A 27,571-nucleotide genomic window follows, 5' to 3' on the forward strand; every position below is an offset into this window, starting at 1 on the left:
CGCCAGGAGGGAGGGGAAGGCGGCGAGAGCCGTGCGCGGGCGAGGCCTGCCGGCCCCCTGGCTGGCGCTCCGTGTGTCCGGGATCGTGTGTATCGCTGTCTGCACTTGGGAGACCTTGGCGCCCACGGTTTTATAAACAGAAAACAGGCCGAACCTCGTGGTCAGGGCCGTGCCCAGCAGGCTCTCCGCCTCCTCCCTGCTGGGAAAAGGCCTGGCAGCTGTCCCACAGGGATGGCCAGCTCTGGAAACATATTCTTCCAGCTCGAGAAGCTGAGAGTTTCCAAAGTGTCCTGGCAACCCTGCGTTTAGGTGTGTGCGAGGCATCCAAGCCAGACTGCATAAGCCTCTCTATCTCACCTACAGGACGAATCAAGCCCTCGCTGTCCGCGCTTACTAATAATTCAGACTGGTTTGCAGTTGACCTCGCTGGGATGGTAAACCTGTATCTGAGCTGAACTCTTTCGGACCGCAGTTGAGAGTTAGAATCATAGAATAGTAGGGCTGGAAGGGGCCTACAAGGCCATCGAGTCCAACCCCCTGCTCAATGCAGGAATCCAAGTCAGAGCATCCCTGACAGAGGCTGTCCAGCCTCGTCTTGAATGCCTCCAGTGTGGGGGAGCCCACCACCTCCCCAGGCCATTGGTTCCATTGTCGTATTGCTCTATCAGTCAGGAAGTTTCTCCTGATGTTCAGCTGGAATCAGGCTTCCTGTCATTTGAGCCCATTATTCTGTGTCCTGCACTCTGGGATGATGGAGAAGAGATCTTGGCCTTCCTCTCTGTGACAACCTTTCAAGTACTTGAAGAGCGCTATCATATCTCCCCTCAGTCTTCTCTTCTCAAGGCTAAACATGCCCAGTTCTTTCAGTCTCTCCTCATAGGGCTTTGTTTCCAGGCCCCTGATCATCTTTGTTGCCCTCCTCTGAACCCTCTCCAGCTTGTCTGCATCCTTCTTCAAGTGTGGTGCCCAGAACTGGACACAGTACTCCAGATGAGGCCTAACCAGTGCTGCGTAGAGGGGAACTAGTATTTCCCAGGATTTGGAAGCTATGCTTCTATTAATGCAGCCCAAAAGAGCATTTGCCTTTTTTGCAGCCACATCACATTGTGGGCTCATATTCAGCTTGTGATCGACAACAGTTCCAAGATCCTTCTCACTTGTAGTGTTGTTGAGCCACGTATCCCCCATCTTGTAACTGTGCATTTGGTTTCTTTTTCCTAGGTGCAGAACTTGGCATTCCTCCCTATTAAATGTCATTCTGTTGTGTTCTTTCGAAGCATAGCTTCCAAATCCTGGGAAGTTCTTCGATGCTTCTTTGTACAAAAACTAAATAGAATATCTGGTATCAGGGAGAAGGGTTCCAATGTAGGCTTTCCCCTGATGCACCAGTTTTCTGTATGCAAGGAATAGTACAGCCCAGATATACACGTACTACCTCAGTGAGGTAGCTACATTTCACAACGTTGTGGAGGAGGACAAAATACCAGTTGCAGTGGGCAGAGTCCACAGGAAAAGTTATAGATTATTAATTACTCCATGCTGCAGAAATCTTGGGTGCCAAAGTCTCATAAGTATTTGATACTAATGCCTAGGCGTTTTAACAGCCTAATGCTATGTGGAGTAATGTGTGCCTAAGCCCAGAGAAACATGAATTTAGGGACAACTAACTGCATAGGCTCACACTGCACGGCTGCAGTCCCATGCACACTTACCTGAATGAAATAACTTTGAATAAAATGGGACTTGGTAAACACGCATAGGCTCTGGCGAAGGTCACCCCCTACTTAATATTTGCTGCAACTATGAGTCAGTGTGACCCAACCAACGATGGGTTGAAATTTGATCGGGAAGGTCCAAGGTTATCTACCTCTGGCCTTGGCAAGTGACTTGGAGCTGCTTCATACATTCATTTTCTCATATACAGAAACAATCTCTGTGTAGGGGGTGGGGGAACATGAACATTACCACGTGTTAAATGTAGTTATGGTCTTCATTGCTCATTCGCCACGTAATGCTTTATTTGTTTTGTTGACAGGGTGTGTCTAGGTAATATATCAAAATAAGACAGTCTGTGCCTTCCATACAAGAGAAGGGGGAATGGAAGGAAAAGGCAGAGGAAGGAGATCAGTTTGACAATGCTGGAACAAAAAGGCTGATTGTTAGCAGGCATATATACTGTGTTGGGGCCATCAGCTAATATTCTTCTTGTTGGCATAAAGGTGATGTAACTATCCAGTGGCCATTCTTGTAGCATCACTCCCTGATATTGGGGAGTCTGAATGCCATCCCCTTTGGCTGGTTAGACACAATGACATATCACATTTAGGACATACAGTATATCTCTGGTTCCAAGCCAAATCATGGGAAACCAAACTTACAAATACTTATCAACTCCAAAGTACAGAAAGAATTCTCAGTACCCACAAATACAATATACTGAAGTGTCTGACTTGGTATATCCTGCCCTTGTTGAGAAAATATGCTATACACAGGTTTCAAAGCTTGTGTGTGGGAGGAGTTTCCATTGCAGTTCCCCATTTGTAAAATGAGAATAATAATGCTGTACCGTATGCAGTTAATGACCTGGTTCGCATGGTCATTTTCAGCCACCATAGCTTAAATAAGTCGCTATGGTTTGCGGCACAGCCTGTTACGTAACCCAATCCCCACTCGTAGGTTGTCATGTCATTCAAACCTGGCAAGGGTGGGTTGTTGGCATAGTTAAACAACCCATGGGTTCTGGGTGGTTTGTTAACCACCCGAACAACCCACCCTTGCCGAGTTGGGATGACACAACAACCTACAAGTGGGGGTTGGGTTATGAAAACAGGCGCCTGTGAGCACCCAGCACGTGCTGTAAACCACAGTGGCTTATTTAAGCTACTGTGGATGAAAATGATTGTGTGAACCCACCCATTGTGAAAATGCCGGACATAAAGTAATGTTATCTTGAGTCTTAGTGATAGGGTAGACTATCAAGACAAATGAATGGGCACTAACTTTCCAGCTTGGGATATTTACATGGACAGAGGGCACTTGTATAGAGTATTTTGGTATTATGTTTCTTCATTTCTTTGTATGTGTGAATGCTCACCATATGTTCTTATTGCAAGAAATGCCATATGAGGTCATTCATACATGATAAGATTTTAAAGAAAGGAAAGTTAACACCAATCGTAGCAAAGGCAATAGAGCTTGATAGGGTGCCAAGTTTCTGAGAAGCACAGAATTCTTCCAGCAAACAAAACAAAACAGTGCTTGATAAAATGGTGGGCCAATCCATGCTGCTAAAATGTCTAAAGGTCAATTTTAGCGTGAATTTAAAGAGTGTGGCAAAAGCTTGTCTAACTCCCCTGGCAATTTTTACTTGCAGACCAAGTTAGTCCAGTGATAAGTGCATTTGTTTTGCACATTGGCAGGAGATTTTGGGACAGAAAGTCACCATGACCCTCCTATGCCTAGGTGAATTTCAGTTGTAATAAAAAGAGAAACCATGCATTTCCATTAACTATCCATCAGTTCCAAAGGTCCTTGAACAAACTTAATGGTGACTGAAAGACACACTTGATGCTTGTGAATGAACAAATGCTTAGCAAATGATTTTGCATGAGGGCTCCTAACCAGTACTTATATTTTCATGCTGTACTCATTTGCCCTTGTTAGATATCATTTGCTGCTGTTATCTTTAATAGGAGTTGCAAGGCAAATGGTGTTCTATTCAAAATAATTCCCTCTATTTATGAAGTTCAGAAGCAAGATCTCATTCTTAAGGGTTTCCTGAAGTACAAAAAAAGCTTTAGGGGAAAAAAATGAACCCCCCCCCCAATAATCTAATTAGGACTGAGCATGTTCAGTCGCTATTGAACATTGACTCAGTGTTGGTGGTGGGAGAATGGAATGAAGTATTGTGGAAGAGGGCATGGCTGACAGACTGGAACAGTGAACAGGCACATTCCACCCTGCAAAATTTTATTGCTGAGTACATATGTCATGTCTGGCTTCTTTGAAAAATTGCTGGCTTTCAGAAAGAGGGTTTTGCAGCCTACCTGCAGCTAGGCTGCAAGAAGCCCACATACAGCTTGGGGGACTGGGCGGGGGGAGGGGACATAGGGAACACAGGAAGCTGCCTTATACTGACTTAGATCATAAGTCCATCTATCCCAGTATTGTTGACATGACTGGCAACAGCTCTCTGGGATTCAGGCAGAATTTTTTCCAGCCCTACTTGGAGTTGCAAGGAATTAAATTTCTGCATGCAAAGCATGTGGTGTACCACTCAGCCAGCACGCCCCCCCCCCCAGCCACGGGGGATGCAGATGTAGCTTCTGCAGGGTGGACATATGATAAGCAGATGATTAAAGCTTTGAGCTCCGACAGTGCAGATTGGTGAGGGCAGGGGGAGAAGCAGACTTAGTCCAGGAGCCCCCCTCTCTATTTGTCGCTGTTGTTCCACCAAGCATAATATAGCACTATATTCCCCATTTGAACTCAGAGGTGCCCACCCACACGCTAAAGACAAATGTTGCTGCTAAATTACTGCTTTAGCCATAGTACCCAAAAGGAAAAGTCTGAAATTTGCTAAATAACTTTTAATGTTCTTTTTGTTAGCGCAATTCATTTTAACGTAAAACAACATCAATGTAATTTATTTATTTATTTAAAGAAAAAAGCAAATGCCAGCTGATGAACTATATCAGGAGAAGAGATCTCACTGCAGGATGTGTAATGGTGGAGTTACAAACTTTAAGTACAGGCTGAAATCTTGGCAATCAGTTATTTGTCAAGACCAGGGGGTGGGGCCTGAATTTAGTCCCCTGCATCATCTCCCAAACAGCTGATCTGCATAATTTTAACCTTATCTGAGAGGGCTCTATAGAGTTGATGATGACAGTAGAACCAAAAAAATACACAACAAGCAAATCAGAAAGGCAGGACTTCACCAGGTGTCACCATCAACATCATGGACCACTTTTCCACACCAAGTGAATTGAAGTTGGGTTGGCATCACCACATACCAGGCGGCTGCCTTCACGAGCGATTTAGTGTGAAGTTAGAGCAGTCTGAGGTCCTTTGCGACAGAAGACGTCTTCACCAATCTGCTGTCAACCAGCCACTTCCCTCTTCTAAAGCCGCATTTTCTGAAACTCCTTTTGCTTCAACTTTTTTACTGAAAGCAGCTCCCTGGCAGTTTTACCACAGTATGCCATGTCCCCCTGCATTAAATCCTGAGTGAGCCTCTGTGACCTGGCAGTGATGTAGTCAAGGGGGTGGGACGCCCCATTCCCTCTTGTTTCCCAATGGAAGTAGTTTTTCTCATTGAAAAAATCCCCAGGAGCACAGCAGCAACCCCTCACATTACCGCAGTAGCGGGGATACTCATTCACCTTAGGTAGCTTGCTTTTAATCTTTAACATATCCTCCCTTCTGTGCATGTTTACTCAGAAGAAATAAATCTCACTCCCCTGCAGTGAATCTTTAACATACCTCTATGCATTTGGAGCCTAAAGCGCTAAAGGCTAACTTTAGTAACTCGCCCACTTTTTTGCTTCTCTGATTCTCTCTTAAACCGCTACTGCTGTACCTCTTTGATGCCGTACTTCTTTGATGTTTGGTAGTTTCTCTGATGTAAAGTCATTTCTGTTATGTAAAGTCCCTTCTCTGTTTATTGCAGTAACAATCTTTTGGTTTACGGGAGCTTCCCATTGTGAGCAGGGAGGAGAAATGGGGGGTTTGGAAGCAATAACTCTGCAGCAGAGTGCTGGAATGGCCACTTGAGAACTGGGAATTTTGGCTTCTTCAGGGAAATCTGCACACATGGGGAAAATTAGTTGCTCAGCCTCTCTCATTGGTTGAGCTGCCCCAGCCAGATTGATGACATTCAGTTCTACCCCCCCCCACTCGGAAGTATGTTCCTTTCAAGTACTGTGTGACCCCTCAAAACCAGATTTTAAAGGTGCAGTACACTGCGCTTATCTTGCTTCATGTGTCCCTGATGGACCAAAGCCGATCCCATGAAAATTCAGATAATACTCCAATGCGCTTCTCATTCCATTGTTGTGAAGACCCCATGCGCCGACCCACCCTGGTCTTAAAGGATGGGGAGGGGGGAAGCACTAGACTGTAACGGCTTGGCAGTTACATGATCTAGAGTCTCCGTAATAACCGAGTCAAGTATGTCAATTCTGGGGAAGAAACACAAGCTATGAAAGCACTCCAAGTTGCTGGGTTGGATCCAGACTTAGTTATACTTAGAGTAGACCACTGAAATCAATGGTATGAAAGTATGACTAAGTTTGGATCCAACCCAGAGTGTGAAAGCAATTCCTCTGCTTTCACTGGAATTCAGCAATGCAATAGTGACTCATAAACATGTTCATAAACACTGATTTTTCTTTTTTAAAAAATGACACAACTAGGGGCCAGTCACAGCTATTTAAGTGTCCTATTTTCTTATTTCTCCTTTGTTTAATTTTAAAATTTTGTTAATTGGGGAGATGAGCTAGGAAGTTCCCTGTAAGTTATGGACAAATTTAGTACTACTTTCCCCAAAAGATTTAATGGGTTTAACATGTTGCAATGAAGAGCAAAGATATTAACAATTTATTTTCGTGTTCATATAATTATTTTCTTATTATTTATTTATTTCTAGTTATCTGTCTCGTTAAAAAGCATATTTTAAGGGTGCAATCCTAAGGAAGTTTAGACAGAAAAGTGTCCTACAATTCCCAGCATGCCCCAGCCAGCATGGCTAGGGGATAATGCTGGGAGTTGTAAGACTTCTTTCTGTCTAAACTTGCATAGGATTGCTCCCTTAGAAGTTCAGCTCCCCCAAAATATATTTGGGGGGGATTAGGAATACTCTCCTCCCTACTTGTGATTTATCAGTTTTTTAAATGAGCAGTTATCGGCCTCTAGCGGATAAAAGCATCAAACACACGCTAGAGGTTAAAAAAAAAAACTTTGTTCTTGGGAGCTAAAATAAAAAAAGCACTTAAGGCACCAACTCCTTTCAAACCATAAGACTATAGAAACTCCGTTTAAGGGTGCAGTCCTATGTATGGTTACACAGGAAAAATTCCTACAACGTCCAGCGTGTTAGTTGTAGGACTTTTTCCGTTCCAAATACGCATAGGATTGTGCCCGAAATTAGTTGAAGGACTAGCCCTGAGTTGAGTAAATGACTTCAGAACTACAGTAGTCTAGATTTTCCTACCATAATTTACAAATGTATAAATGCATTAAAATGTAGAAAAAATAAATGAGTCTTAAATAATTGAAGAACGGAGTGCAATTTATTAGACTAAGTCGCATGCCAACCCTTCCTTCAGCAGGATCCTGATTTACAGCGCAATCCTATGCATTTCTACTCGAAAGTAAGTCCTATTTAATTCAATGGGGCTTACTCCCAGGTAACTGCTTGAGGACTGCAATCCGATACCCATTTACAAGCGAATACGCCTCCTTGAAATCAATGGGAGTTACTTCTGGGTGGGCACGTACAGCATCATGCAATAAGACTGCAGCCGCTTTATTTCTTTTAGGCCAGAAACCTTCAACCCACCATGAGGATAATCCCTCCCAAGCGTTAAAGCGCCGAGAAAGAAGCAAACAAACGTATTGCGCATTTCCGACGTACTTTCAGCGCGATCACATCCATCACGTGAAAGCGCAACGGCGTCCCGGTCGGCTTCGGGCGACAGGGGTGGAGCTTGGTGCGTCGTGACGGATATAAGTAGAGGTGCCGCCGTCTCGCTCGTCCTTTTTACTGCAGGGGGAGGTGAGTGTTGTCTTGGGGTGCTCGTTTGGGGAAAGGGGTTGGCTTTGTCTATGGGAAAGGGAAGAAGGCTTTGGCCACATGCGGAAATAGGAGTTGGGGAACGGCTGCCGTGAAGCCTGCGCGTCTGCTTTCCCTGGCGCGGAGAAGGGAGGATCCGGAGTGTGCGTTGGGGAGAAAACACCGAAGCCGAGCTAGGTCATTCTCTCCGACCCAAGGTCGCAAGCCTGTGTATACGAACCGGCGGGCAAGCCCTGTTGAACTCGGGGGGCTTCCCAAGTAAAAATGCAGAGCATTAGGCTGCACGCGTCACCAGCGAGGTTGAGGTTGGGGAACAGGGCGGAATAACTCCTTGCGGGCGATATGGTGCAGTGTGAATCTGGGGTCGTAGCCCTCCCGCATGCCCTATACGCCGAAGCGGACTTTGCCCTACGTCAGCCTTCCCCAGCCTGGGGCCCTCCAGATGTTTTGGAAACCAACTCCCATCAGCGCCAGCCAGCATGCTGAATCGCCAGGAATTCTAGGAGTTGTAGTCCAAAACATTCCCCAGGTTGGGGAATTCTGCCCTACGTGAACTGAAATAACAGCTAGTGGTTTGGATTTTCTTGTAACTGCCGAAGGGTTTTAGAGCTTTGTTTCAAAGCACGTGCAGTTATGAATTGAAAGTTAAGCGACTTTGGATATTTAAGCGGCCAGTGCATTTAATAGCAACAACAGTTGCATCTCTTAATACCCTCGGTTGAAAAGGGGGGAGACTGTAAGCCTTAAGATTGAAGGCTTAGTTGGCACACTTGGAAAGAAATAACAATACCTGAATTGTTCTCCAGTACTGAATATACAGTGGTGTATGTTCGCTGTGCTTTCAATTTACTTTATATGGCCATGGCTGTGCTCCAGTTATTGGCTGGATATAGCCAGAGTAATTTGGGGATAGATCTCTATCTCTTTGAAGTGTTTATGGATGGAGAGTAGCGTAAAACCCATGCTTGATTCTGAGAATGGAACTGGTGGTGGCTTTCCAAAATAAAAAGTACGTGATGGCTGAGATTAGGGTGCAATTAGAAGTGAAGCCATTAGGCATGGAGTGAGGAAACTTGTGTCCCCTAAACTGATAGGAAACCTGGTGGTGTCCTCCATGTTTTGGACTACAACTTCCATAAGACCCAGCCAGCATGGCCTATTATTGGGAATTAAGGGAGTTGTAGTACAACATTATCTGGGTGGCACCAGGTTGCCTGCCCCAAACCCTCAGGGATGAGGCGGGGAGTGGCAACTGGGTAATGAAGGGAGTGCTTCTGACAGGGCACATTGCTGGCTGCTGTGATGATTCCCTTTTGGCGTGTTAGACTTCTGATACAGATGAAGAGACATTGAATCTGAGCTTCCAGCATCACTTGCCAAAGGCAGGTAGTGGTACCCGGTTTCTCTTTCCATTGCAGCTGCTTTAGTTGCTGCTGGCTCTTTGTGAAAAGCAATTTCCACTTAAAGATGGCATGATAGAAGATCCCTGAAGCTTATAGCTGAAATAAGATTTAAATCTGCTTTGGGCTTATAGGAGGCAGCTTAATATTCACAGCCAGCCAGTGGTCATTAACATGTGGAAATTTGACTGGTGCCATGTGTATGTATTCTTGGAAAAAGTTGTTCAGTTAAGTTGTGTCCGACTCTTCGTGACCCCATGGACCATAGCATGCCAGGCCTTCCTGAACGCCACTCTCTCCCGGAGTGTGCTCAAGTTCATCTAGGAAAAAGTGCAGGCATGCAAATGTTCTTGCAAAGGAGGCTTATGTTGACAGCACTCTAAATTTTACTTTCCTTATTTGCAGGTATGAAAGATTCTTGCTTGAGCTCATGGAATGAAAATCGTAGAAGCAGCCATTACTCTTTTGACTAACACAGTGCTGAGAGGATTGGTGTGAGGATGCACTGTATATAAAAGCTAAAGAGAATAAAAGCTAAAACAAACCCCATTATTTTGCGTAGAATTTTTCTTAGTTGGCTTTGAAGCACTGCCTTTGAACTGGTGCATGGCCCCATTCATGGCCTCACTGGCTACGCTACAGTGCAAAAATAAAGAACTTGCTTATAACTGGTGTTGCTCAGCTGAACCCTGAGTGATTCTTTTAAAGGCAAGTTACATTTCATCCTGTGATTAATACTCCAATCCAGAAATAAAGCAAGGGTAGATTGCAGTAAATGTTTAGAGAGTTTTCAGTGACAATACTGGCTGGCTTACTTATTTTTACTACATTTCTATACCACCCAATAGCTGTCTGAGTGGTTCACAAAAGTTTAGCGTAGGAGTGGGCAACTTGTGGCCCTCCGGATATGTTGCCTCCAGCTCCCATCAACCCTGAACAGCACAGCCAATAGTGAGGGATGATGGGAGTTGTAGGCCAAAACATTGGAGGGCCACAAGTGGACCACTTCTAGTTAAGACCATAAGGAACAAAGTGTGGTACAGGGCTTCAGCTTGTCTGCTTTTCTTCAGGGCTGCACAACATTTTTGGCCCCAAGGGCTGGATGTGATACTTGGTCGGGTCACGTGTTCACATCCACGTGCACACAGTGTGATCCTGATACAGATGGCGCTTTCCTCAAAGCTAGCTGGCAGAGGGGGTGGAGATGTGGCTAGCAACTGATGGTAGCAGCGGTGGCAACTACAGCAGTGGGAAATTGGAAGGTGGGAATCTGGCCACTCTGGAGGGGCTGCAGTTAAGGCCTTGGCAGGGAGGCTGCATGAGGATCCTGGGCTGTGGGTTGTGCACCCCTGCTTTACTTGAACAACTGAAGATACTTGACTTCTCGTAACACTCGAAGTTTCACACGTGAAGTTTCACTGAAGTCTGAAATTTTGAGCAGAATGTTCAGATGAGAGTCGACAAGTTTCCTTAGCTTACTGCTCTGGTATCTATTCAAGTAAATGGCTTCTATCCTAGAATTCTTTAACTTTCTAAATCTAAAGCGGGGGTCCCCAACCCCTGGGCCAGTACCAGTCCGTGGCCTGTCAGCAACTGGGCTGCAGGGGTGTGAGAAACCCCCTCACCTTGGGTCCATGGGGGGTCCGCAGGGTGGGAGGCAATCTGTCCCTCCCCCCCTCCGAATCCTCACTGGCCCTAGCCAGCTCCACTTCGCAGTGAGTCCACAGAACTGCTGGCTGGCTCTGGCCACTGGCGGACTTCCAGCCGCTGGGACGCAAATGGCGTCTGCTACACGGACGCCATTTGTGTTCCTGTTCTACAAGTAATAGGCTAGGTAAATCTTTATGTAGCTGATTACTGCAAAGAATAGGGATGGAAATGGCGTCCGCATAGCCATTGGAAGTCTGCCAGCGCATAGCCATTGCTGGAAGTCTGCCAGCAGAACCCCCCCTCCCCCCCGTCCATGGAAAAACTGGACTGGTCCCTGGTGCCAAAAAGGTTGGGGACTGCTGATCTAAAGATCAAACAGTAGAGATCAACTAGTAGCAGCTAGTCTGTGTTCTTAGTTTCGGTGGGGAGGAGGGGATAGTCTTTGGTTTGCATGGCCCATTCTGAAATTTAATGTACAGGCTTAAATCCAGTATTATGCTTGCTCAATGGTACTTCCCCTTGCTCTCCTTCCAACAGTTTTTGGGAAGGTAGCCAGTAGAACTTTCCCTTTAGATAGGGGCTTAGGAACAATGTGTTGGCCATCCCAACCAAAAACTGAATATTTAATAACTACTAAATCCTGTAGCTTTCCCAAGTTATTAGTGTTCTGGAAAGAGTGTTTTATAACCTAAGGCTTGTAGATTGTCCTGACAGAACAAAATCGGTTATCCCCTTAAGCCAGGAGTTGAAGTCCACCACATGGGGGAGGCTGGTTAAATCATCCTTTTCAGGAGCCCTATAGAGGAGACTTCCTCATTAACTTCTTTTCCTAAGAGATGCTATTTCAAACTTTTTAAAAAAGTTCTGAGCATTAAACTAAATAAATCCTGGTATTAAATCATGCTTCAGTGTTTTCATAAGGAAAGAAGGCAAAATATTTTATTTGCTTCTGAGATGGGTGTGTGCCAGAGTTCCCCCCAAAATGCTACATGGAGGGTCAGAGGACCTTCCTGAACAGGGTGGGCTGAGAGGGATCAAATGGAAGCACTGGCAGATAATCCTCCTTGCACAAGGTGCCCCCAGTAGCTTGCACCATTCAGGAGGGGCCCCTGATCCTCTGTAGCATTCTGGGGGCTGGAAGGAGGAGGCAGGGGAGTTAGGCTCCTGCAGCTCCCACCACAGTGGTGTTGCCCATACCTGTTACTGTTTTACCAGACACCTATGCAGCTAAGCACCTGCACATTGAGTATCTCTTGTATACAGCGTTTTTATCCTGTCCCTAAACCCAAAAGACTGTCAGAGCAGCTTACAGGATAGAACGGCCTGCAGGCTTACAATCTAAGACACTACAACAGCGAAAGGGATTGGGATGGAAGAAGAAAAACAAAACTGGGTACGCTTCTTAGTTACAAAGTTTAGCAGGTCACGGAATTGGGACTAAACACATAATGGGTGTTTCTGAAGTCCTCGGAAGTGACAGGAGGGCGGTGGGTTCAAAGGACAGAATCTTGACATTTCTGCCTTGCCAATTCCATTGCACAAGTGGCCCCTGCTGCTTGTGCAATGACAATTTAGTGCTTCCAGGGCAACCCTAGTTTTTGGAAGGAAACAAGTTGGCGGAACTTGCGTAAGGGAGCTCTGCCAACCTGCCTCCTTCGGGGACTTTCTCTGGGAAGCACTAGATGTCCCTTGGACAGAGCTTCCTCGCCCCTGTTCATGACTTCAAAAATGACATTGAAACAGGACTTTTGACATAGGATAAATTTAATTTGGAAAACAAAGCAAACCCATTGTAATAACCCACATAGTCTGATCATGTAGTGCAGTGAAGTCACTTGTGTCAAATCTCAACGTCTGTTTACACATTAGTGCATCTAGTCTTTAGACTGACTGTTATTGCACATGGAAAAAAGCCATGAACAAGACATGCAGACTTCAGGAAGAGGCAACTGTTTTCATAGAACAAGGACTTGGAACAATACCCCAAAATGGAATGGTCACAGGGGTGTAGTTAACAAAAATCAGTGTCTAAATAATGTGAATACTTAAATATATTAAATGCTAATTTTCTTTAAATATGTTTCAGGCAAGGTGCTTTAAAAAAAAACCTTCGTTTAGAGATTGCAAATCATGAGAACTTTTTATACACTGTAACTGAACAAAACATACAAAAAAGTTTTAAAACCACATAAAGCATAATAGTACACTATGAAATGGTGAGCTCAAGAGTTTACCAGCTTTGTAAACCAAATTAACATTCTCTTGACATAAGTAGTTGGCAATATTGAGTATCAAGAAACACTCGTTACTGATGTTGACCATTTGTGTAGTGTTCAAAACATTTAATGGGCATGTTTAGTCTAATGTTCCTAGCCAAAAGGGACAGCAAGGCAGATTCCCTTGAGCAGCCTTCCCCAACCTAGTGCCCCCTGGGGTCCGACGCATCTGGAGGGCGCCAGGTTGGTTAAGGCTGCTGCTGAGTGTTGGCCACTGTTGGTAGTAGTGCTTCAGAGTCCTGTTGCGCTTCCTATTTTCACACCAAGATGGCCTAAAAGGTGTATTTTGCAATAGCTAATGATGACAAAGTGCAGTCAGGATTTGCACCTAAAAGGTTAAAAAGAGTGGATGCACTGTATTTGTATACATGGAACAGTGTATGCAACGAGAAAACAGCAACAGAAATGTGAGACAGGTTTAGTCAATCGAGTTGAACAACTCCATCCATACAGGCTAAACTGCAATAATTTCTAGTGCACACATGCATGCACACACACGGTATTAGGACATTTCCATGTGTGTTTAACATTCATCATGAAATCACAAGCCATGGTGATTGTACCTCACTAAATAAAAGGCTTACTATGGTCTGGCTTTCCCAAATTTGTGTTTCTTTAACGAATTGCTAGATCCTGCCTCACTAATCAATTCAGTATGTTTGCATGTGTTATATGGCTACTTGTTTCCAAAAGAAGCAGAATTCTGTATGAAAAAATAAGTTACTATGTATAGTCCACATGAAGTGATTCACAATATATCGCCTATATATCCAATTTACATTCTTAGCTCCAGAAAATATTTCAAAATTGCTTGACACAAGCTATTGGACTGCAGAAGTGAAAGAACATGCCAGTTCATTTTACACCTCCAACTGCCTGAGAGAGAGAGAGAGAGAGAGAGGGAAAACATCTTCCAATTACACAAATTTGTTCCTTGTAGCGGACAAGTTTCGTGTGGCTGCATGAGACAAGACTATGCATTGCCAATACTGCATGTCCACAAACAACCCCATTTGTAGCAAAGCTGTATCAATTGCAACTCTTGGAAAGCTTGCCAATTGACTGCTTGCTAATTCCTGACTGCAGAATAGTGCACATTAATTGCTATGTTGAAATCCCAGCAGCAGCCGCTGCAAAGGTACAGACCAGTCTAGAAATGGAACTAATGCTCAAGTAGATAGGAGCAATATACCTGGACAACTGGTACAACAATTGGCATAAGCAATCCTCTTCAAAAGCAAAATAAGATGTGGCACAAGGACAAAAAAAATTACTCAACAGTTTCTTTAAAAAAAACAGGAACGCAATCTGTTAATACTGTAAACTGCAGTCATCACATTTCATGGCTGATCAGTAGCGTCTGTCACAGAATCTTTCAGAGGGCACACAGATGAGCGTGGATCCATGGCTGAGTGCATTAGAGGAATATAGACATCGTCCATGTTTGGCATAACAAAAATTTTCTGCAAAGCATTAAAAAATTAATTGGAACACAATTCAAAGAATGTAGTCAAGTCAAATACTTTGCTCCAAAAATGTGTTCAATTTCCCGAGGTAGGTCCATCCCTTGAAAGCAGGTTAAAGAAGCAGTTTCTACTTTTTAATCTGGAGATAATGGATAATTCGGGCCGTCCGCACATCAGTAGGCAAAACAAGTATGATATTAAGGGGTTTATTACACAATAATGTGTCTCCAACATTTTATTTTAAATTATGAAACAGAGTTGGAAAACCAGTCATGGCCATTATACCAGCACAGCAACTTCATTTTTCAGATGAGAGAAGACCATCAGCACTGTTACATTTCAACTAACTTACCCTTAGTCGGTACTTTTTAATATCTGTCTGCAAAAGCCCCCTTTTCCCCCTCACATAGATTTTTGAAGGAAGCTGATAGAAGTTTGACTTCACCAAATTATTACAGATGGAATGTTTCCATAACTGTATTCTACTGTGGGCAGAACTCTAGAAATATAGTCATTCAATAAAAATGTGTGGATGTGTGATGATAATCCATTCACCTCAGGACAGAATCAGCTTTCTATTTGAGATCATCCACAATAATCTGATTTCAACATTCTCCTATATTCCTCATTAAATCTTACTGAAGAAAACTAAAATCAAGCAATCCCCCAATTTAACTGGGGACACAAGCTATTCCCAAGTATCACCAAAGTAAAGAACCTGAGCATTTTTCAGAAACACTGCAGGGCATGTTAATTTCGGCTGGCATCATATGCCTGGCATTAAGCCAATGGGCAAGAATCTCAATCTGTTTCTGTATACTGCTCTTTCAGTTGGTATTTTCATCTTGGCAGCTGTTGCTACTATGCTATCCTCACCAAACTTTATGGATGGAACAAGTTAGCTAATGACATACGTAAACACCAGCAAAAATTAAAAGACCTTTGATGAAACATACCTGGAATTCTTGTTCCAACTTCTTTTCTATCCACTCAGTGACATGAACCAAAGTCACTTCTCTCTCGCCAAGCTTTGGCCGAGCTTTTAGCTCCAAGTAGGGTGGCCTTCGGAAACCGTACCTCAAGACAACACAAATAATGAATGATTACACTTGGATTATATACTACCTATTCTCCAAGGTGCTTAGGGGAATACACATTCTGTGCTCTCCTCAACCACCACACTGTGAGGACAGCTAGGTTGAGATGCAAATACTTGTCCATAGCCATCTTGTGACCTTCATGGATGAGAAGGCATTTAAACTCATGTGTCCCTGGTCCACATCCAACAATATATCCAGTACACCATACTAGCTTTACAATGTAACAGAGATGTGCCTCTTCAATTGTATGTTTTTGTTTTTGGCCAGGGTGTGTGTATGTCCTAGTTTAAATGAATAAAAATATTTTTAGCTTGGTGTGCATATTCCAATATTTCAAAGTAGTCTTATTTTTTTCTTCCAGTTTAAAAGTTATAGATCTGTTTCTTCTATGTACTTTATCAATTAATTTGTCCATTTCAACATTTCCTAATACTGTGATCAGCCATTTATATTGTTGCTGAATTCCAGTACCAAGCTAATACAATCTTCGTTGCCAAGAAGACAGTTAAACAGGCCTCAGTCTACAGGCCTCAGAATATTTTCACCCAAATAGTTCAGCCGTACCAATAAACGTGTCAGGCTTCAACTTATTCTAGATATTTAAGATTAGATCCAATATTTAAAAACTAAGTTCAGATGTGGTGGCATCCCTACCATCTACTTAGCCTCCATTACACTTCCAGCATTTAAATTTGCCATCTTTAATCTTTTCTTTAACCTGATTAGAGTTAAATACTAATGATACAACAATTTATATTGGGTTTCTTTCAAGGACACACATAATGAGAAATCAGTTGTTCACCCACTTTGTATCCATAATTCGCATTCTCAAATCCCCCCATAGACATTTAAATACATTCAGTATTAACTTGTAGTCTGAATACAATGTCACGCTTTCCTGCACTGCTAACCATGAACTCTCCCAGGTGTTAATTACCTCAAATTTAATTTGAGGACCTATTTGTTGTGGAACAAAAGTTTTTACTTGATGATAAGTTCAAAATACAAGCCAACCTTGCTATCTCTTAAGAACATTACTCAGAAATAAGTTGCGCTGTGTTCACTGGGGCTTACTCCCAAGTAAGTGGGTAAAGGATTGCAGCTTTACATTTATAACGTTCAGTTATAAATATATAATTCTACTGCATGACTTTCAAAGTACATTTCTGCTGCCTAGTTAAAGTCTATTAGTCAAAATCCTGCTGAAAATGGTGTAACTTTTTTCTTCAATGTGTAGGAGAGAAGCGGGGGAGAGGGGGCGCCTCCCTAAATCTAAAATATGAAAAAAATATTATTTTAGTGGAATCTTTCACAGCATGCATGCGCGCACACACACACACACAAAATAAATTACTGTTACCATGCTTTCATAAGAAGAAATGACAAATCATACAGATCTGGGGGGTGACCGCTTTTGAAAGTCAAAAGTCCTCTTCGCTGTGCTTACCATATTCTATCAGTAGGTGGTGGTGGAATGTTAACTGCTAATGTTCCTTTACATTCTTGCACCTCAACAGTTAGCAGTAATGGAGTATTTGAGACCTCTTCAATCTTTTTTTTAATGAACTCGGTCTCTGTTGCTTTCTGGAAGTATTTTGACTTTGTAATCTTATCCACAAATCTCATTATTTTACTTGTTCGGTGCCCTCCCACGTACCTTTGAGAGAGGGAATAAGAAGGTATCAGAGTTTAGCACCATCCCTGAAAAATAAGGCTTGGTCCTTAACATTTTGTACTGTTCTACAGCTATAAATAGAATGTTTTAGGCCACGGATGGCCAATCTGCTGCTGAAAGGCCATCAGTGGCACAGACAGGAAGGATTTGTGGCACTCTTGAACAAAAGCTGAAAGGCGTATGGACCTGGCAAATGGCATGGAGCAGCTTTCACGAACCTGGTGCCCTCCAGATGTTTTGGACTACAATTCCCAGCATTCCTGACCACTGGCCAAGCTCCCTGGGGCTGATGGAACTGAAGCCCAAAACATCTGGAAGGCAGCAAGTTGGGGGAGGGTGGCATAGGTAAAGTCAGCCTTTCACACTTGTCTCTTGCACCACTCTGCAAATCAGCAGAAGAGAGACAAAATTCACAATGAGGCCAGGAGGTGCAGATGAACTTTAATGCACACTGTGAACCTTACCTGTAGCACTTGTGCCAAAAAGGTTGCCTACTGCTATAGGCCAGCCTCTCCCAACGCAGTGCCCTCCAATGTTAATTGGATGCCACTCCTGGTTTTCTGTTTCACCTCTGTCAATGTAAGGGATTTTTGCTTGTTGTGTTATTGTTCTTAACCTGATATTGATTTTGCTGCAGTGTTGTTTGTCCACTGCTTTGAGCTCCCAGCAGGTTAGAAATGTGGAATACCAATGTTAGAAATAAAACCAAAAATAATGAGGGTGCAAATGAGTGGAATGAGATTTTTTTAAAAGCCCGATGGTTAAGAACAGGGAAGCAGTGCCTCTGAGACATCTGAAAACAATGCCAAGCATAACCTATGTAGGGCAGGGTTGGGGAACGTTTTTCAGCCAAAGGGCCAAATTCAATTTCAGGGAAGCTGTCGGGGCAGGGGAGAGGGCATCCAGCAGCAAGTGGGTGTGGCCAAAGGCAAACGGGTGGGGCCAACATACAAATAAAACCAGCACATTGTAGCTTAAAGCTTTTATTGCCAGTCACTATGCCTTAAAAGAAGCATTTAAACCTTTTAGAACAGGAAGAAACTGCACAAAAGCCAGGAAACCACCAAGCCATCAGTGGCCGAGGGAAAGGGCATGGCCTTCTGGGGACCTCCAGGTGGCTGGATGTGGTCCCTGGGCCTGAGATCCCTACATTGCATGTGCCCACTTAACAAGTCTTTACCCAACAGCACACAGTCAAGGTGGGACAGGCAGTCTATTCATAACTGTATGCAAAGGAAAATGCAAAATGATGCCTATAGCTACTGAAGACCTGTAGCCATTCCTGGAATTGCCACCATCAGTTTATGTTTACTAAATTATTTATGATTTTCCTGAGATGACCAGTATGTAGATCAATGCACCAGCAGCAGCAGCAGCAGCAAAATAGATACACAGAGACATCCAGATGGCTATTGTTACCATCAAAAAGCCAGCAGAAACCCCTTCCTGTTTACAAATGTTTAGCAACTGTTATTCATTCGGCCCAAATGCTTCCCCTTTCTCTATGGCACCGGGAGTGCGACAGTTGGTTATTTTTAGCCACTAAATGTGTTCCTTGTTAACGTGGACTGGCATGATAAAGGAGAATCTATTCACCAGCTTCTTACCAGTAACAAGTAACATTCTCCTCCTCCTGGGAGACATTCAAGCAGATGGAGTTTTTGGTGAGGCCACACACATGCCATCCCTTCCCCTGCCTCTCTCACCCTAATTATTTAATCCCGTGACAATGCTGACTTAAATGGACCAACAGTCTGACTCAGTGTAATGCAGCCTCCTGTGTTTATATGCACCAAGAGGAGAACAGTGGCATAGGAATAAGGTGGACGCTGCTGGAAGCGGCGAGCATCTTAGCCCCATTCAGAACCAGTAATGAAGCATCTTTGGTGATCAGGCGGTTTGTGTATACTTCCCAACTGTGGTTCACAGCAGAGGTGGCTCTCAGAGGGCCCAAATGTAGTCATACTTCAAGTAGACCCACTGAAATCAGTGGGGCTTAGTCACAACTCATTTAAGTCTCATTGATTTTATTGGGTCTACCCTAAGTATGACTAAGTTTGGATGCAACTCGAAAGGCTAGTAAGTGGCCTGGTGATGACACCGCCCCATCACTACACCTTCTATAGAGATGCATATGGGCCAGATATGTGCTGATATACATCATTTATTCATACCAGCTGAGAATTATATTCCATATTAAAAGACCAGTACAAAATTCAAGTCAGCTCCCTGCAGGGTCCCCTGGCTTCAAGAACAGGTATTTCCAGGTGGGCTAGATCCGACAGTTGCCCTAATAGGCATATTATGTCTCTGCACCAGAACATGACTTATGACTTTAGGTTGTGGAGAAATGTCATATCCTGCCTTTATCAGCTGCTCATTCCATGTCCAAGTCAACCATTCCCTCCATCAGTGAAAGAGGAATTAAAATCTCCTTGTGCAGCCTTCCCCAACCTGGGTCCCCCTCCTGTCTACAACTCCCATCATCCCTGACTGTTGGCCATACTGGCTACAACTGGTGGGAGTTGTAGTGAAAAACACCTGGAAGGACCCATTCTTTCCTCTCTTGAAGCGCCCGAATCCTGGCCTGCAGACCCATAGCAACAGAAGAGAAGAAGAACTCTGTATGTTCCCATTTGAGGGAAGCCTACCCTTGAGACTCTCTATGTTCTCTGGATTCAAAGCCCTAAAGCAAGGATGGAATCAGTTGGTCTCTAGACAGTCCAAAGGTCAGGAGAGGGGAAATGATCTTCTCTCACTCAGGACTAGGGATGTCAGAGAATTCCGCCACGGATCTTGGTGAGGCTGAATGCCAATGCATTTGGCCCCCCGAAATCCATGGCGGAACGAAGCCCCCCGCCCTGTGAAATGGGCCCAGAATGGAGCACCTACCTGCTGCTGTCCGTGCTGACTTGCGAATGGCGGCTGCATCTGCGGCTGCCATTCGCTTCATCCATGTAGCCGTGATAAGCTATGTAAATACTTACGTAGCCTATCATGGCTAACATAGGGAGTAAGTATTTATGTAACCTATCATGGCAAAACTAAGGGAACGCAAATGGTGGTGGCTACAGCGGCCGCCATTTGCGTTCCTTTTTTTTTTTGCTGTTTTAGCCTACGTAAATATTTACATAGGCTATTACGGCAAAAAAAAAAAAAAGGAACACAAATGGCAGCTGCCGTAGCCGCCATTTGCGTTCGCTGTTTTTTGTGGGTTCTTTGCCGTGATAGGCTACGTAAATATTTATGTAGCCTATCACGGCAAAATACAGGGACGAAAATGGCAGCAGCTACGGCAGCCACCGTTTGCATCCCTGTAGGCTGCCCAGCGGCCGGATGTCCAGCTGCGGGCGACCCCAGCTGGCGGCTCCGCGGAATCTCTGTGGAGCAGAGCTGGCCAGAGAGAATTTCGGGGGGAGGGATGGAGTGCCTGCCCCCTCCCACGAATGTCACCCTTTGAAAAGGTAAGTGACTTTCGTACATCCCTACTCAGGACCACCCCAGATGTTCAAAAGAAATGCTGATACAGGATGCATGAGTGACTTGTGTTTCTTCTATCTGTGCTCCTAGTATAGCATACAAAGCATTGATTTTCAGGTGTTCCTCACAGCAAGATCTACATGTTTCAGATGCAGATGTGGAGATCACACATCTCAGCATGGGACTGATGCTCGAGTAATTATTGTGCATGTTAAAAGAGAAATATGGAAAGAGGAAACACAAGTCACTTGTACATTCCATCGGCACTCCTTTGAGAACCCAAAGCCACCTTCACTTGCTCAAAAATGGTATGTTCGAAAATCATGGAAGCTTCTATTACATTCAGTTGCATCAGTATCACCAAGACACCATGGACTTTCAAAAAACCAGCTGAGTGGCCTGAGACCTTTTCGATGGAGAAAAGAACTTGCTGCTTATGGTACGTGACTGAACATGCACCATTTGTGAGATTACTAATAATGACCTGTGGTCACAAACAAAACCAACACTTGCCTTATGGCAAAGACACAGTAATACTCACCCTTCTGCTCCTGGCAGTAAAGGCTTCTCGCTTCCAGTTGCTTCTGGAGCATCATCTTCCTCTGAGGAGCCAGCACTGGAAGATTCTTCATCGCTGTCTGCAAGGCAATATGCCCTCGGCCTGAAACTGAAAGCAGGGGAGGGACACATCTCAGTATGGAAGTCAAACTTCAATACTGTTTTTTCTGCCTTGTACGACTACCAGAACAGCCTTCCCCAACCTGGTGCCTGCCAGGTGTGTTAATCCAGAGGTCAATGGCTATGTTGGTGGGGGATGATGGGAACTGTAGTCCCAACACATTCGGAGGGCACTGGGGCTGGGAGGACTGCACTGGACTATTGCTGCCAAGATACTCTTTTCTGTCTCCAGCTTTGTTTCTAAGTGAACTGAGATTCTGACACAGTAATATGCCATTTCCTTTTTCCCTTCAGCAGAGCTGCGCCAAACTACTTAAAATGGAAGGAAGCATGTGTGGGCATCCTGCATGCAGTCAAATGGAATGCGTAATAGTTTAATGATATCTAGAAGTGCATTGCCTTCATAAGTGACTTTCCAGTACAATTACACACAGCGCAGACAATTATGCTACCAAAATATGATGATAACTTTGACTTGGCACAATTTTTTTAACTTGATGGGACATGCTTGGGAAGTCCAAATGGACTGCTGTATGAAAAGTCAGGACTGATTTTGCGAGTGCTGTGTGCTTCCAGAAGAATTTTCATGCCTCTCATACATATGTACACACCTCTTATTGCCCACTGCACCCATAGCTGAGACACATCTGCCTGTCAGACTGCTTGCTAGCAGAAGCAGAGTTAGAAGTTTTTAAAACAAGACGTTGGGTAAGCAGCCATAAAAACAACGATGGTCTCGGATTCAAAGCATAGCTGGCATACTAAAAAAGCTGGAAACAATATAGCAGCCTCCCCCAACTGCGCATCCTCCAGATGTTTTGGTCTACAACTCCCAGCATTTATGACCATTGGCCAAGCTGGCTGGGGCTGATGGGAGTTCATCTGGAGGGAAACAGGTTAGGGAAGACTGCAGTGTAGAATAAAGGTATCTTGTTCATACAATATCTTTATTGTCTGGAAGTTTTTTAGAGGTGCATTTGGATCTCTCAGTGAATCAGTGCTCTCTTTAAAGCAAAAACTTCTAGTCAATTGTAATTCACTGGACAAAAGATTTTTTGTTGCCCCTCTTCAAAACAGGGGACTATTCAGTGTATATATACTGCTCAGCACCCTGGTATTGCTCCAGTAGCTTTTACCATGGGATGAAATGTATTCATAATCTGTAGTTCGGAGAACAACACAACGTAAGTTTCACTAATGTAGGTGGGAAAGGCTGGAACGACCTACCGTTGGGTCCACATGTTATGTTTTTAGCTACACTGGGTTTCACAGCAACCATAGGGTTCTCTCCAGATGGGAAGGTACATTTTGTGGGTTAAATCCAACACCATGCTAATGGAAGTCCACTAGTGCATCAGGACTTTGTCCATCTCCCCTCCCCCTGCAGCCCTCCGTGCCATTAAATAATCAGCTCCAGAGGGCGCGCAAGCACCAGGGTGTGTGTGTGTGTGTGTGTGTAGGGGTTAAACTCGCCTCCCTCCAATACAAATTGATCCCTCCCAAAGCAGCTTTTCTATTTATTTATTTATTTAAGTGTTGGGGCTCCCTTACAAGCATTTGTAATGGACTAGGACTCGGGAGATCCAAGTTCTAGTCTAGTGGCCATGAAGCTCACTAGGAGACTTTGGGCCAGTCACTGTCTCTCAGGCGAATCTACCTCACAGGGTTGTTGCGAGGATAAAATGGAAAGGAGGAAGACCAGGTAGGCCTCCTTGGGTTCTTTGCAAGAGGAAGAAGGGCAGAATAGAAATGTAATAATAATAAAATAATGAGAAGTAGCCAATACCATCGCTGCACCTCCTCCCATTCTGTTGTGTCAATGGGACAGACCGCCAGCATAACAAGAAGACAGTACTTCCTAAAGCAACTCTGGGAATAAGCCAAAATGCTCCTATCAGGACCAGGCCAGGCCAGTAGAGCAGGTCCCTTCTGCAAACTCTGCTGACCTGCCCCATTCTGGAAACTCACATTTTGGCTTGTTTCTTGTTGCTTTAGGAACCGCTAGCTTCCCGTTGGGCTACCAGTGAGTCCCACTGGTGCCCAGGCAGTGTGGGGTACTGCCCATAGTATATTTGGTCCCTTGCACACCTCCACTGAAAACAGATGGGCATTCTCAGATGGGCATTCTCACTCCAGGCTCTTATCTTACTAGTACAGAAGCACTAAAAAAGAGCAATAGGTGAGACAAAGCCTAAATGGAGATCCAAGAAGTCCTCCCCTGCCATCTGTCCATAACTGGTATAGCAATCTGGTAAATGAGCACTTTGCACTCAAGTTCTATGAGCACAAGGGACTAAGAGCGAGCAGTTGCAGCCAGTCTTTCCAAAGACCTGCCCTAGCAATAAGCTCAGTTTTTTTAAGCCATCTGCTACCCGACAAAGCCATAATGCAAGAGGACTGCTTGCAAATGTTAGCTTACGACAGTGTTCAGGTAATTCGTGGGAAATCCAGCATCCTCTACCATCCTGCCAAGCTTTATGGACCGCTACAGATATTTTGCATGCTCCCAGCTTCATCCCATCCCTCCAACAGGAGCTATACAACGCAGCCTCCAGCGACTCCCAACAGGGGCTGCTGTAGTCCACTGGTCAGCAGCAGCATGCCTGACCTCCAAACCCGGCCAAGACATAATACCTTGGCACTTTTCCAAAGAGTTCAGGTTGCTGCTCTATTCTGCAGACTGCCACTGGTGCATTCCACAAAAAGTGGAAGTTACAGCAATGAGCAACTGTATTTTTGCTTGCTGGGAAGTGAAAATACCCAAAATAATTGTTGGCCAACACAGCCAAATGACTTCTGGAAATTAAAAAGCTTCATAGCATTTGCTACTAGATAGTAGGAAATCCATGACTAAACCAACCAATATATTTTCCCCCTTTCCATGGCTTTTCGTTACTTTCGTTAGAATCTCTCTACTTCAACCCAAAGGTAAAGGTAACTTGATATTACTTGATTCTGCAGTAAACTATTCTGCCACCTCTCTCGTATGTATGTTCTAATTCTTTATGATGAGCCATACATGGTACACAAATTAAACTCTCCCTTTTGAAGTCATACATAGTATTCATGTTAGAAGTGCCCAACAATGATATGATGAAATATTTCTGGCTCAAGCCATCCAACATTTAAAGAAACCAGGCCATTCATAGGAATTTGGCAGTGATCCAGAGAATCTATTGATGCTTAAAGATGGAAATAGTACACACAGGTGCAAATTTCTTGCAGATACTATGGCAAAAACATAGAAGAGGCTGGCCCACAAAAACAGGTGGAGGTGGGAAAGCCCCCTCCCAGCAAGGACCCTATTGTCCCAAGGGTCATTGGCTGGGCTGGGCTTCCTCCTCCTCAGCCATTTTTTGGGGTGCACCCTTTATTTGCCTCCTTTGCCACTCACTGGGGGCCGCAATTATAGTGGACAGCAGCTGAACATGTACAGAAAAGACACACTTTTACAGAGTGGGTGCATTGTTTCTCTAGCAGCTCATTTTATCTGACTGGTGCAGTGCTAAATAGCCTCCAAAGAAAGAGCAGTGATTGAGGCAGGCTTATTAAAAATATGAAGTCAGTGTACTATTCCATGAAACCCTATTTTTAAATCCGAATCGCTAGGAAAATCTTTTTCTTTTCTTTTTTACACATGTGGATTTCTTTCTTTTTTTAAAAAAAATAAGAATGTTTTGCAAGATAGCCAAAGATGCTTTATTTGAGAATAGAGCCAATATTTTAAAAAGCATCCCATGCTTTGGGGAGGTTAAGGGAGGGGGAAACAGAGATTAACAATGCAATCCTATGAAAGTCTAATCAGAAGTAAGCCCCGTTAAGTTTGCTGAGACCTATTCCAAAGTAAATGTGCTGACGAATGATTTGGAGAAAAACCTAGGGGAATGGCTGCTTCACAGAACTATTTCTCCTCGTCCTACTGGGTCAACTTCATGAATTTTTGGTTGAATCATGGTTTTTTCCCACCCCTGCTGAATAGATGCTTAATGTGTTGACCATTCCTTGGGATTTTCTTAAATGGCCAAGCCTGAGCAACAGGTTTTTTCTTATTATATTTGGGCCAATATACAACTGACATCGGAAATTTGCAACCAGATCTCCCAATGTTTGTTCCTTTGCTTAAAGCAACTGCGTCAGAAGGAACTGGATTGCATCTGTAGGTGTGTTCAGATGATCACAGAGGCGAAAAAAGCCATTGTGGCTTCTTCCACGCATGCACAACCATGATCTGCATAATTACCTGCAACACAGCGTGGGTTGCTGTGCGCTCCAAACCCAGCACTGTGCGTGGTGGGGGTGGCCTCTTACTCATGCCACAACCCCTACTACAAGCCATGGGTTGTGGCATGGGTAAGAAGCCACCCTTGCCACACACTGTGCCGGGTTCAGGCAACATAACAACCCGCACTGCGCCATGGGTAATTATGCAAATCGTAGTCACATGCACAGCATGCGCCAGGGCAGGGGAAGAAGCCACAAATGGCTTCTTTCACCCCCGCGATCATCCGAACCTGGTCTGTGTTTAATCCTGGCTCATGCCATTTCCACTGACAGAAACTGTCTGCACAGACTGCTATTAGCATGGCAGGGGCTGGGAGACATTCACTGCCCCAGTTCAATTGCTCCTTCCCTTCCATTGCTTCTTTTAGATGAGATTGGGAGATCCAGTCACAGATCTCCTGCATCACATGTCGTTTGGCCCTTAGTTTGCCCATGTGACATTTAATTTTAGTGCCACTGTTATTAGAATGATCAGTAAAGCATTATGACTTAGCTTTCAGCATCAGAGTCACTAATTTTATCTGTAGATTTCAGAAGGCTAAATTTGCAAGGCCATTTTCTTGAATCCAGTGCTTAGAGGGATTCTAATAAAGAGCTCATCGCATAGCAACACTATTTCTGGATTTACCACTTTATACTGTAGATGTGGAATGAGCTGTTTGTCTAGACAACCTCCTAGTTAAAACAGAATGCTAGAAGAGCTTACTCTTTAGGCAGTATCCATATTTTGCAAATACTAGACGAAGTTGTGTTATTCCTGGTAGAGAGATGCTTGTCTCCAAATACAATCAGAGCACACTCTGTTCTCCTGCACCCACGCCCCCTCCAGACAGGAAGATGGATGAGTTCAGCCTCAGACATTCCCAAGAAATGTAGCAAGAGATTATTCCCTTGTGCTTCCTGTCCTCTACTACAGGGGTGGGGAACTTCTTTCAAGCCTGAGGGTCTAATTCAATTTTAGAGAAGCTCTTGGGGGCCACATTCCAGTAGTGGGTGGGGCCCACAGCAAAGTGGGCAGAGCTGAAGGCAAAAGGGGTGGGGTCAAAAATACCAGCATATTGTAGGTTAAACCTCTTACTAAGCCTTAGGAGAGGCATTTCAACCTTTACAATGGGGACAAAACTACACAAAAGCTGGGGAAGCCTCAACATTGGAGGTGCTTGGGAGAAAGGGTGGAGTCAGGGGAAGGGGGCATGACCATCTGAGGAACAGATTTGAACCCCAAGCCTGAGTTCTCACCTTTGCTCTACTAGTTCAGAAGTTGTTCCAGTGATTCCAGTTAAAACCAGTAACCAGCAAGTTTAATGCAAGTTTAAGAGTAGAATGAATCCAGGCTTGATTGTGTATACAAGACACAAGCTTATGTGGGTTAAAAGGTAACTATGAAGAGACAATGGTTCCAAGGAATCCATCTCCACATCCAGACTATGAAGGATACTACACTAGAATCAGGTGGCTTTAGCAACTGGAGAGCTAAACTACTTTTAAAACAATCTCTTTTTTTCAGGGAAGAAAACCCTCTGAATGGTCTCAGCACTAACAGAATCAACACTCCACAGGGAATGAGATGACATGACAAGACAAATACCACTCACCAGAAAAAATCCACAGATTTACAAATCCAAATATTATTAAAAAGGAAAGAAAATGAAGGGGGGGGGGGAAATAAAAACAAATTTAAGTTAGAGAAGCCACAGCCTGGTGAAGTTTCCATCTAGTTTCAACTAGCAGAGGCTTCATTTAGCCAACATGAGGTAAACAGAACTAGCT

The 27,571-nt window shown here is 44.1% G+C and overlaps 1 protein-coding gene, 1 long non-coding RNA gene and 2 other non-coding genes across 11 annotated transcripts in view; 3 read left to right on the plus strand and 1 right to left on the minus strand.

Annotated features, from left to right (window-relative positions):
* Positions 1-3: 3 nt before the first annotated feature.
* Positions 4-9,918, plus strand: LOC146353826 (uncharacterized). The gene is made up of 3 exons (XR_014788186.1): positions 4-309; positions 7,542-7,777; positions 9,601-9,918. It is a non-coding gene; the product is annotated as an uncharacterized LOC146353826 (long non-coding RNA).
* LOC146353827 (small nucleolar RNA SNORD104) lies at positions 9,092-9,156 on the plus strand. Its single transcript, XR_014788699.1, has one exon. It is a non-coding gene; the product is annotated as a small nucleolar RNA SNORD104 (small nucleolar RNA).
* On the plus strand, positions 9,779-9,916 carry LOC146353828 (small nucleolar RNA SNORA50). The gene has a single exon (XR_014788704.1). It is a non-coding gene; the product is annotated as a small nucleolar RNA SNORA50 (small nucleolar RNA).
* A 2,682-nt stretch (positions 9,919-12,600) lies between the features above and the next one.
* The window catches only part of TEX2 (testis expressed 2), a 99,904-nt gene continuing 84,933 nt past the window's right edge, over positions 12,601-27,571 (minus strand). For 7 of the 8 annotated variants that reach the window (XM_084837392.1, XM_084837397.1, XM_084837398.1 and 4 more), the window contains 4 exons: positions 21,384-21,509; positions 17,135-17,344; positions 15,544-15,664; positions 12,601-14,584 (listed from right to left, as the gene is read on the minus strand). In XM_084837392.1, the coding sequence (XP_084693518.1) occupies positions 14,462-14,584; positions 15,544-15,664; positions 17,135-17,344; positions 21,384-21,509 (580 nt within the window). In that variant the 3' untranslated portion in view covers positions 12,601-14,461. The remainder of the gene's footprint in view (positions 14,585-15,543; positions 15,665-17,134; positions 17,345-21,383; positions 21,510-27,571) is intronic. The other variant, XM_084837400.1, reaches the window with a different exon arrangement.

This window comes from Heloderma suspectum, chromosome 2, assembly GCF_057233095.1.
Source record: "Heloderma suspectum isolate Gila_16-S chromosome 2, 16-S_ref, whole genome shotgun sequence".
Classification (NCBI taxonomy): Eukaryota; Metazoa; Chordata; class Lepidosauria; order Squamata; family Helodermatidae; genus Heloderma; species Heloderma suspectum.